Here is a 12,119-nt window from a genome sequence, read left to right as displayed (position 1 = left end):
GTTGCTGTGATATTCTGTCTTCCTGTGATACCAGCACTATTTCCTGGGACTGGTATCGATTAACAGGTTAATTTGGAGCGTCACGGGCTAGTTCCGGTCGGTACTAGTTCGGGGCGTGACAACATCGTTTCAATTTCAACCAAACTTCCAATTTTAGCGTGAACTAAACACACCTAGTGTTTCAGTATGGTGCGGTTGCTAGAACATGATTCCCAGCTTCTACATTCTTTTTTTTTTAGCTTTCGTAGAATTTCTGATAAGTTTGAGCTTACCGTTTGTATATGTGAATATGTTCATTCCTCAATGAACGGAATGAAAGAAATTAAGGAACGAAAAGGGACTCAAGGAGCATACATTGCTGGGGTACATATCTCAGTAAACTAAATTGCAACTCGTATTAATTTACAGAATGGCATACCTCATGCCAAACCACACCCTTTGCTTATGCTTTACAAGCATTTGTTGGCCTCAACCGAATCATCCACCAGATTTTATTTGTGATACCATTCTCTACCTCACCCTAAATACACGTGTGACCTCTCTGTGTTTTTTTAAGAAGAAGAAACTGTAAAAATACTAATGACTTCATCGGCACCGTACTCCATTATTGTCTTCTCCTTGTGTGTTTTTGTACATGTTCGTGCCGTTAATTAACAACGAAAAAACAGGAGTAGCAGTAGTAGTATTAGTGAGGCCATTTCAGCTAATCGGCGCTTAATTATTTCTTAGCTAACGGTGAGCTGCGGGAACCCCAACGCCGGGTGCGGCGACAGAGGCGACAGCGGCGGCAGGCCGTCCCAGTACTGGTCCCAGCTCCAGCTCGACGGCGTCACCACCGGAAAACTCGTGGGCTCCGACGACCCAGTCGACGTCCCCGCCGACGACGTGGTCGCCGTCGTGTCCCGCGACATGGATGACAGTGACGACGATGAGTAGGCGGACGTCGGCGCTTCGGTCTTTACAGCCTTGTTTGCCACTCCGATCACCTCGACGTCGTCGGCGGCGGCGGTGTCGTCCTCCGGCTGCCGCTTCCTTTTGTTCGTCGGCGGCGGCGTAGCCCACAGTTCGGCGCCGCGTGTGCCGACCTCGTTGGGGAAGTTGAGGATGGCCTTGGCGCCACGCATGCGGAAGGCGGCGCGGTCGTAGGCGCGCGCGGCCTCCACGGGGGTGTCGTACGTGCCCAGCCACACGCGCGACCCGCGCCGCTTCGGGTCGCGGATCTCCGCCGCGAACTTCCCCCACGGCCGCTGCCGCACGCCTCGGTACTTGCGGAAGTCCTCCACGGCGGCGGCCGTGGCCGCCACGGCGGGCACGGCGGCCGGCGCCCATGATCCGAACGAGCTGGGGGGCACGGTGACAGTCAGCGATGGCGACGACGACGACGACGGCTTCACCGCAGGGAAGCGCTCGCCTCCGAACATGATCATCACGTCGGCCGCCGGATCGGGCTGATCATCACGGAACGCGGCCTGATCAGCAGCCGGGGCGGAATCCACCACGTACTCCTGCGGCGTTAGGCCTGCGTAGCCTCGCTGCTGCTGTGGCAAGAACATGGTACTGGTGGGTAGGTACGCCGCCGCCGCCGGTACAGCAGCAGGCGGCAGTACAGGGGCGTCGCCGCCGAGCAGGTGCTCGCGGATGAACTCGAGGGCGAAATCCTCGGCGTCTCCGGGGAAGTCCATTGTATGTCGCGTAGTGCGTAGGGCTAGCTGGTCTTAGCCGGCCGATTGCTCAAAAACGTGTGTTCGTGTTGAGTAGATGTGGGTGCCTCTTTGAGAGTCTTGAGTCTGAGGACAAAAGGCTCGGGGATCCGTGGGGGTATTTATACACCGTACGAGCGCCAGAAGCGACCGGAATTGGCGGCTTTCGGTCTCCCGGTGATTTGATTCGGTCTTTCATGATCTTATTGTTTATCCATGCATGGAAACTTGGGTGTCGTTGATGATCAATTGATCACCGAGTTAGGAATTAAACTTGTGTGCTATAGTTAGTTCTGTGCTGCGCTTAGATATATAGTTTAGTTATTTTAGGGAGATATATACTTTAGTTTTTAGGGACAAACTTGATATAATCTTCTAAACTAATTTTTGACTTATAATTTTTCAAATACTATATAAGGTTTGTCAACAAAATTATAATGATAGTATTAAAGAAACTTCAAATATCAATTTAATGATATCATTTTTAACAAATACTCTAAAAGTTAATTTGTATTATACTAATAGATGGTCAAATGTTTTAAAACTTAAATCTTGAAATAAGTGCATACCTTATACTCCTACAGTTATTATGGGATGGAGTCAGTATAGGTTGTTTTAGATACACCTACAGTTCACAGCCCGGGTTACATTCTACTACTACATTGCCACACAAAAGATAGTATTTTTTTTAAGGAGAATAACAAATCTATCTAATAAAATATGCTCACCGTAGTTTTGAATATATTACACTATTAATTAACCTTTTCCTCAAACTTTTGACCAACAATATTTAATCAATTACTTAGCTAAGTAAAGTGAAAAGAGTATAACTAGATTTATCATCTAAAGTACTTTATACGTGTTTTATATGTTTGTCTATTTACACAAATATTTTCAGAAAAGATGAATAGTTACATCTCTATCTCTACTATTATAAAAATTGAAGATGTTTCCGCGGTTCGTCATCCATGTTTGAGTCGGTTTTAATCTATATCTCTTCTCTACTATTATAAAAATTGAAAATGTTTTTGCCGGTATTTTGGTACGTCATCCGCGTATGAGTCGGTTTTTAAGTTGGTTTGCTTTTGGAAATACATATCCATATTTAAGTCGATTTTTAAGATCGTTCACTTCTGGTAATACAGAAGGAATCATATAAGAAATCTGTTTTAAAAAACTCGCATGCTAACTTGAGACGATCGGACTCCTAACTGCAGCTCATGATTTTCTAAAAACATATATATATATATCCAAGCGAACTTCCACAGTGAATTTCATCTTAACTAAACCATATAACAATAATAAGATTAAAATAAACTTCACCTGTTACAACGCACGGGCATTTTTCTAGTGAATTAAAAAGAGTCAACGACAGTGCCGTATACCATTAGATTAAAACTAGAGGCAGTAATACTTATTCTATGTTTGTTCAAAAACATATTTATATACTAGCACATCATTTATCGTAAACTTGTTTTTAGTCAATATATAGAGAAATATAGCGGTGTATAATAATTTTAATTCATCATAGGAACATTAGAAAAAACTATTCATGGGATCGATGATTTCACAAAGGATTAACCACGTATTCCCTCAGTTTAAAAAAAATCAATTTAAAAGGAGATATGACTTCTCGTGATACAACAATCTGGAGAGAGGTTGAGTTTTTCTGAAATAGAGGGTAACACCCTTTTGAATCCATTCATTCCTATTCCCTAGATAGCTACTAGGGACCGGGTCCATAGCTATATAGTTTAGAGCAAGTATAATAGTGACATGTAAGCCTACTATAAGTTTATGTGGAGGAGAGAGGTAAACAAAAGAGAAGTGTGTTGGCTCTCATACAAGAGCTAGCTTAACACAAGCTCCAAGACAAATACATTAAATGTATAAATGAGAGATAGAGATAGAAGAAGAAAATTATAGCTAACCTTATAGCTAATCTATTATATGTGTTAACTTTAGTATAGGCTAATAGTAGGAAGTGGGCTATATTATTATCCTTGCTCTTAGTACTACTAAATGATAACGTACTTTCAAGACTTTGACCTTGCATGTGTTGATATGTCAGTTTAATTATGAAATTAAGCTATACATGGCGCCGCTTTGAATGTGTTCAGCTAAGGAATAACAAGCACAAGGACAATATAGTATCTATTATTACTCCTTCTATCTACAAATATAAACAAATTATCAATAGAAAAACATTTCTAAGCCAGTACTAAGTCAAACCTTTTTAACTTTAACAAAAAACAAATTGACCGATGACACAAGAATGATATTATGTCATTTGATTCATCATAAACAAACTATATAGTACTCCCTCCGTCCCACAATAAGGGATTTTGAGTTTTTTCTTGCAACGTTTGACCACTCGTCTTATTCAATTTCTTTTTGCAAATATAAAAAATAAAAAGTCGTGCTTAAAGTACTGTAGATAATAAAGTAAGTCACAAATAAAATAAATAATAATTTCAAAAAATTTTGAATAAGACGAGTGGTCAAACGTTGCAAGCAAAAACTCAAAATCCCTTAATATTATGGGACGGAGGGAGTATGTAACTTTTTTATTTAAAATTAATTTATTTTTATATATGTTGTTTGTCAAAGTAGCATATTGAAGACTAAGGCAATATCGTTGTAAAGTGCTTATATTATTGTGGATAGAGATATTACCGTAACATTAAACGAAGTTCAAGAAATAGCCACCAGGTATATATATATTCTGAGGTTCTATAAATTTTCTCACTAATCCAAGAAAAAGGGAAAGATTAGCCAGGTTAGATCATAATGAGTCCATATAGTATGGAAAAAATCAATTGTATTAATGATAAATTATGCAATTAATAGTTGTATATAAAGTATAATTAAATTTTATATTCAATGAAAAGTCAGGACTATATCAAATTAAATTAAATCCTTCTTTTTATGTCTAGTTATATTTAAACACTAACTAGCTAGCTAGTTTATAATTGAAAATCCTCAGTTTGCATTTGAACACGTGTTTTCCTTTGCGTTCATACATATTGATCTTATGCCACCGTCTCCACGAACGACTACGCCGATATCTAAATGAGTAATAAATAACTTAGTTTAACAAGTGGCAATCTAAATCTAGTACATCATATATAAATCACACGCACATGCATGTAAGTCTCTAAGTTCTGACGCACACAGAATCCGGCAGGCAAGCAACTAGCAGGTCCATCGCGCGGCGAAGCTCCCTCGCTATATACTAGCTTGATCGATCTGTCGCCCTTTCTTGGGTGCACGTCTCGATCCGGAGGCTCGACCGGCCGTTTGCAAAAGTCTACAGAGGTGAACTCCTAATTTTTCAAACCTAATTACTTTCCAAGGTCAGATGGTTGATAAAATTAACCTTACATAGATCAGTAGAGTGGCATCTTATTCTTGCATACGCAAGACTATTCCAATCGACGTAGTCCTGCTACTTTAATTTTTTTTTCTCGTGTACTGCGAATCTATATGTGATTTGATCTATAGCTAGGCCAGAGACTAATCTTCGCCGTAATTTTTCTTTCCGTGGGTTACACCGCGCGCGTGCGCCGCCACTAGCCCAATATATGTGTGGTACGTAGTGTGTACGGTCGTACGAGCGGTCGCGCGTCTCGTGCTCGCATGGTACGTAGCACACAATGCATTTTGATGCGACGTGTGCTTAATGCTGTGGGCGAAGGACTTGTGATGATGGAAACCAGCACAACGGGTCGAGACTTAAGACTGCGCGCCGTACGTTAATTAATCTCGTCTTCTTACGCTTTTCACGTGTATCCAAATATCCCTTTTTTAGAGAGGAGCTAATATAAGGCAGGTAAGAAAAAAAAGTTAAGTATAAAAAAATGAGAGGAGCTAGACTTTTACGACCCATCAGATAATTTCTGTAGTATATTATATATGAATCGAGTATCATTCGAATTAATAATACTTATTGTTTTGGGTAAGAGTGGTGCCAAACCTTTAATTTTTAAGTATAAATAATTTTTAAAATATTTATCTTAGAAATATAAAGACATATGTATAGATTAGTTTTAAAAACACTTCAATAAAATTATATATTTATTGATATTTTTATTTATATTATAATAAAAAATAGTGGTTAAAGTTATTTTTTAAGAGCGTATATTTAACTAAATAATAAGTATTAACAATTCAAAGGAAGTAGTTATCTTAAGAAATCTTAAACCCCATGGAGATAAATTTATAGTAGTAAGTGCTAATCTAGAGAGAACACCGGCTGCTAAAAATTGGTAAGCAGTTTTGTGCGGTCACCAAGTCTCTTAGGGCATGTACAACGGCCGTTATTAGTGGTCTCTCTCTATTACCATGCAGGCAAATTTGATGATATGGAAGAAAGAGAAAGGAGGAAAGAGAAATATGGTTGTTATGCATGACAATGGTTGAGAGTCGACTCTTAGCATTTATTACAGCAAATTTTGTTACATGGTGGTGAAAGAAAGGAAGCAAGGGTAAGAAAAAAATATTTTGATACATTAATAGTAGAGACCATATTGTCTCCAACTGTTATATGACGTTAGTCTCTATGTAGCGTAGAGCTCATACATGTCTCTATCTTTGTACATGCCCTAATATGAGCTCTTTATATTAATTAATATTATTACAGACTATCCTCCTATAATAGTAGAGACAATAAGATTTCTAAACAATTAATGCACTAAATATTTTTTTATTATACTTATTTCCTTTTTTACACCCTCATGCAACAAACTTTCCGTTAATAAATGCTAAGAGTCGACTCTGAGTCATTGTCATGCGTAGCAACGATGTTTCTCATTCATTTCCTCTCTTTCTTCCACGTAACTAAATTTACTTGCATGACAACGAAGAGAGCTTGCATGTACAATGGTGTCTAATAACGGGCTCTTCGGGCATGTACAATGGTGTCTAATAACGGACTCTCTTCGTTGTCATGCAAGTAAATTTAGTGACGTGGAAGAAAGAGAGGAAATGAATGAGAAACATCGTTGCTACGCATGACAATGAATCAGAGTCGACTCTTAGCATTTATTAACAGAAAGTTTGTTGCATGAGGGTGTAAAAAAGGAAATAAGTATAATAAAAAAAATATTTAGTGCATTAATTGTTTAGAAATGTCTCTACTATTGTAGGAGGATAGTCTCTAGTAATATTAATTAATATAGAGAGCTCATATTAGACTCTAACTTTATACATGCCCTTATATACCACTTGTGAGGTTGGGCCACATGTTCCTTAATTATATGCTGACTTGTAGTTTGTAGACTTTTTTTTAAAAAAAAAACTGGGTAGTAATTGGATAGACTGCATCTTCATAAGGTGGTTAAGCAGATAATGTATTTCTTTTTCTTATCTGATCTTCTGTTCGGATTGAAATGACGCAATGGGAAAACAAATTTTCATTGCTGCGACTGTTAAGTGTTAATTATGCAAGTCTCTCGTAACCTTGCATAGTTGCATGCGTCCACAAAATCGTAATTAAAGTTTATATATGTAGATAGCTAGCAGATATAAATGCGTTTACTATTCCGACGTTTTTTGAACAGCTAGCTGAAACAAACAAATCTGAATGCGAAGGAGAGACAAATCACTCCAATAGACAACGACATTTCGACTTCAAAACCTTGGACACACCGATGGATCGACGTACGTGCCCAGTTCAACTCACAAGCAACGCTCTTTGAACGACCTGCTAAGTTGGGTACGGCCCTTCCTAGCGAGTGCCCGTGCGTAGGAGCTAGGATAAGCACGAAGATACAAAATCAGGTCAACACGGTCCTCGCGTACGACGCCCAAACTCCCCAAACGGCCGAATTGACCTTTGACCCCCGCATCGTGCCGCTCGGCTCGCGCGCGGCTGGAAGCGCCGAAGAATTCGCTCGGCCGAATCACAGATTTTTCGCAGAATCCCTCGCGCGCTATCGCGTCGCGCAGGACACGCGCGCGTGGCTGCCGCGCGCCCGCGGGCGCGGGGCCGAGTTTGCTCCCGCGCCGCGGAGGCAGGCACCAGGCAAGCAAGGCTAGCTCGCGTCTTGGACTGTGTGTTGGACCGTTCTTCGTACCAAGTACCGTACGTCGAGTGGTCGTACGCCCGCATGCATCCACGGTTTCTTTCTCTCGTGCAAAACTACGGACCCCCTCGCGGAATGAGAACGCGCGCGCCAAAAGTGGGAAGTTCACACACATGAGTTATGTGTACACGAAGTACGATACGACACTACGCCATGCGGCATGCATGCGCATCGCGCGACGTTACCACGTACTCACTCATTGATCGTGTCGCCCGTGAGCGTTGTGAGAGCAGGTACAATAGCAACCTATTAGCCAGTTGTAAACATATTTTAATACTTTCTCTGTTCCTTAATACATGGCGTGAGTGTTGTATTGCAAAGACCAATAAAACTGTTTTAACAGCAGTTACACCGTGTGATATTTTGATACTTGCGCCGGTTGATACGCTGGTATTAAGAGGCATGCAGCATGCACCTGACTTCTGCAGCCATGCAGCCATGAAGCAGTGAGAGAGAAGGGCTTTTTAAAAGCCAAACACAGTTAATTCTCCATGCATGCAATCAACATAGGAGCCCAGGAGTGCTAATCAATTTCTGCATGCAACTAGGAGCTGCGCCTTGTATTATGGAACTGGGCTCAAAAGCAGTTACGACCTATATTAAGGAACGGAGGGAGTAAGATAAAAGATGAGAGAGAAGAACAGCGGGCTACAAATCTGTAATCAGCTGCAGCACGGACTCCAAAACGTAATATGTGTATGACAGGTGGGACCATATATTAGTAGTATAGTAAGCAACTATTGTATGAATTGGCTATTAGATTAGCTATAGATAAATTGGAGCTAGTAGTGGGCCATACTATTAAACTTGCTCTGATGGTGGCTACAGCTAAGTATCGTCGTCGGTAATGTTGCTGATGCTTTGCGACGTTGGCGTTTCATTGGTAGCAGGGCTCCCAGTGTCGTTAGGGTTTTCGATTCTTCCCTTTCATCGGTCTCGATGGTTCTAGGATTCATCCGTCAGAAGGATCATCTCTGGTCTCTTGTTGGTGTCGTCTCATTTGGGACCTGTTGGGAAATTAGGCGGCTCCTCTGCCACTCCCGCTAGATAGGGACATCAATTTCTAGTCCTTAGTTTTTAAACCTCCTTTTTCCCCCTCGAAACTCTTTCCTGTATCCGGCAACCACCGGTCTGGTTGGTTGCATCGTGTAACAGAAACTCTATTTCTTTCTAATATACTAATGTTTCTAATATACTAATGTGTAATTCTTTTTGCATGTTTAAAAAAAAACTCACAATGTCGCCTCGTCAGTACTAAGGCCCCGTTCGATCTCCAGGTTTGGAGATAAAATTTTTATGGCACGTAAAACGAGAAACCTTATTAGTGCATGATTAATTAAGTATTAACTATTATAAATTTGAAAAAAAAACATCTTCTGTGTAGATTTTTTTAAAAAAATACATATCATTTAACAGTTTAAAAAGCATGCTAACAAATAACTGAGGAAGTTGAAGTTCAGAGTCGAAGAATAGAACTGCACCTAAGTTGTCGCGGTGTTCTTTTCTTCACTTGTTGCGTCTCTCTGCAGTGGCTAGCTAGCTTTGATGGGTTTCTGCGCAAATCATCCGGCTAAATGCTGGTTATGAGATTAGGTCAAGATTTAATTATTATTTTGTGCGAAATAATATACTAATATATAGGACTGCAGGTAATTGTTCTCTTTTAGTAAAAGACTACTGCAGCAGACTTTCAGTGACCAGTTTACTTTATGATGCTAAGCTGAAGTCCATTTCAACATTTTGCTATCATGAGAAGTACGTGTGGTTACAGGTGTGAGCTGAATATAGATACATAGGCAAAGACGATGGAGAAAGTTTGTAATATATTTTGTACAGTAATAAATACGGGTAATTGCGTATCTGACCCTATTTTATAGCCTAAGTACTAATTTGACTCTCTTTTACCAACTCTGCTCATCTGACCCTTTTTTAAAAAAATTAAACATACAATCTGAATATTCAATATTCTATTAATGGTATGTAACGGTGTTAATTGTTGCAAAAAAATATCCCTTCTACCTTGGTCATTTGACCCTATTTTATCAAAAATTATAAATAAAATATAACAAAATTTTGGATCGCATCCAAAAAAATAAAATCTCTTTGCCACGGTGTCGTCGTCGTTGCCGACCCGGCAGCGGCACGCGCGCGGAAGAAGGCGGAGGCGCGCACGCAGGGAGGGAGAGACCGACGCCCTGTGCGGCGATGGACCTCGCCGGCGTGCGGAGGGCGGGCAACGGCATCACGTGCGCGGAGGAAGGAGGAGGCCGACACGCAAAGGACGAGCGGTGACAGCTCGGCGCCGAAGCTCGCCAACCTGCGGGAGAGAGGCGCGGAGAGCAGCGGCCAGTGTCGGAGAGCTTGCCGGTGCGGGGAAGGAGTCGCACATTGTTACCGACCCACTGTCCTTGAGACCACCGTTGTGTTGCCGTCGCCGACCCGCCGCCACGGGATCCGTCGCCCGCATGCCTCGACGCCGCTGGATCCACGGCTCGTACACCCAACCACTGCTGGATCCACCACCTGCACACCACCACAGCCCGAGCTCTGCTACTGTTACTCCTCCTCATCGTCGTCGAGCCGCCTTTGCTCCTTTCTCCGCGTGCACAGCCTCCTCCGAGCACGCGTCGCTGCTGGTTTGCTCCCTCCGCGCCGGCCCCCAGCACATCGCTGCTACCTCCACAAGCCGGCGCGGCTGCTCGCCCCCTCCGTGCACTGCCGCTGCAATCGATATACGAGAGAGACGGGAGGGAATGGATGGGTTAGATGTGGATAGGGTTTCTTGAGGGTAGGTTGGTCATTACTAATAATAATTATATTTTGTTTTTTAGAAAAATGAAACTTTAACGGTATAGTGGAAACAGGGTCGGACGGGGTGTTCATTTTTGAAAAACATGGTCAAATAAGCAAACTAAAAAAAATAGGCTCAGTTTAGTAGTTAGGCTTTCAAACGAGATCAAATAAGCAATGGTATTGTCTCTAATAAATATGATCGCATTCTCATTAAAGTAGTACTACATCTGCGCCATCGATCTGTTCATGGCTAATAACGAGCGCGCGACGAGTCTAAAATAATTCACCATTTCAGCGTCATCGCTCAATCAATGGCTATCTAGCGAAAGCCACATGGAACTTACAGTTGCAGGTATATAAAATAGCAGCATAGCTTTGAACGTATACATATAAAACCATGCATCCGACAGTCACATCCTGCTAGTTCTGGTCTTCTTCAAAGTCCAGAGATATTCGAATCGCACATTAATACATTATATTGCGAGTTCCTTAGTAGGATAAGTACTCTCTTGAGTGTGCAGAAAGTTGTCCACGAAATTACGAGTCAAACCCATATCAGTTAATTAAACTTGCTAGTAGAGGATCAAACGACCTAGCTAAGCGCCATCGATAGGATACGGGCGAAAGCGACCACTCGGTCTCATTGTAACGAACAGATCTGACTCGAGACCGATTGGCCTCTTCAAACGCAGAGCCAAAGGAATCCGATACAGTATATATTTTGTAGTCAAAGAAACTAAACGTCTAAACGTACTTATGCACATGCAGTGGTATATGTTTTTTTAGATAATGGAATAAAACATCCCGGTCTTTACTCATCAGAGGTACAGCCAATTATTATAAAAGTAACACCCGAACACTGAGTGTAGTTCAAATGAATTAAACACACCCAACAAAATAAAAGATCAAACTAAGATAAGGAGAGCACATTTATTCAAGTCTATTTTTGAATCTCCATCCATAGTTTGCAAGGAGTTGCATGACCGTTGTCTCAAGCCTACGACATGCAACTTTCATAAGCTCTCGATCATCTTCACACATTTGCAGCTGTGCCCAAAATCGGAGCCAATATATTGCCCTGAGAATTACCTGTATATATGAGATAGATGGTGATTTGTCAAAAACCATATCATTTCTAATTAACCACAGAGTCCAATATATGGTAGATCTTCTTCTTGTCTACCCCCAAGAGCCAACTATTAAACATATTAGATATGGTAGTAGGAAGGTATAAACCAAGAGAGAACTGTACTGCTCGCCAAACAAATTTTGCATAATGACACTCTATAAAAAGATGTTGAATAGTCTCATTTTTCATAAAAAAACAACATCTTAAATTGCCATTCCAATTTCGTCTTGCCAAATTATTCTTGGTTAGCACAACCCCTTTAAGCAAGTACCACATAAAAATCTTAATCTTAAGTGGCATCTTAAGCTTTCAAATAATCTTGTTTCTCTCAATATAACTATTATTAATTAAAGCTAGATACATCGACCTAACAGAAAATATTCCATTCTGATGATAATTCCATCTAAAGCT

At 41.1% G+C, this 12,119-nt stretch overlaps 1 protein-coding gene across 1 annotated transcript; it reads right to left on the bottom strand.

Moving 5' to 3' along the window:
- Nucleotides 1-365: 365 nt before the first annotated feature.
- LOC107277426 (ethylene-responsive transcription factor 6) lies at nucleotides 366-1,795 on the bottom strand. The gene has a single exon (XM_015779758.3). It carries the CDS (start codon nucleotides 1,680-1,682, stop codon nucleotides 726-728), a length of 957 nt encoding a protein of 318 aa, XP_015635244.1. The 5' UTR covers nucleotides 1,683-1,795; the 3' UTR covers nucleotides 366-725.
- Between the last annotated feature and the right edge of the window lie 10,324 nt (nucleotides 1,796-12,119).

The sequence above is a fragment of the Oryza sativa genome, chromosome 4 (genome assembly GCF_034140825.1).
Source record: "Oryza sativa Japonica Group chromosome 4, ASM3414082v1".
NCBI classification, from domain to species: Eukaryota; Viridiplantae; Streptophyta; class Magnoliopsida; order Poales; family Poaceae; genus Oryza; species Oryza sativa.
This window is presented reverse-complemented; position numbering and strand designations above follow the sequence as displayed.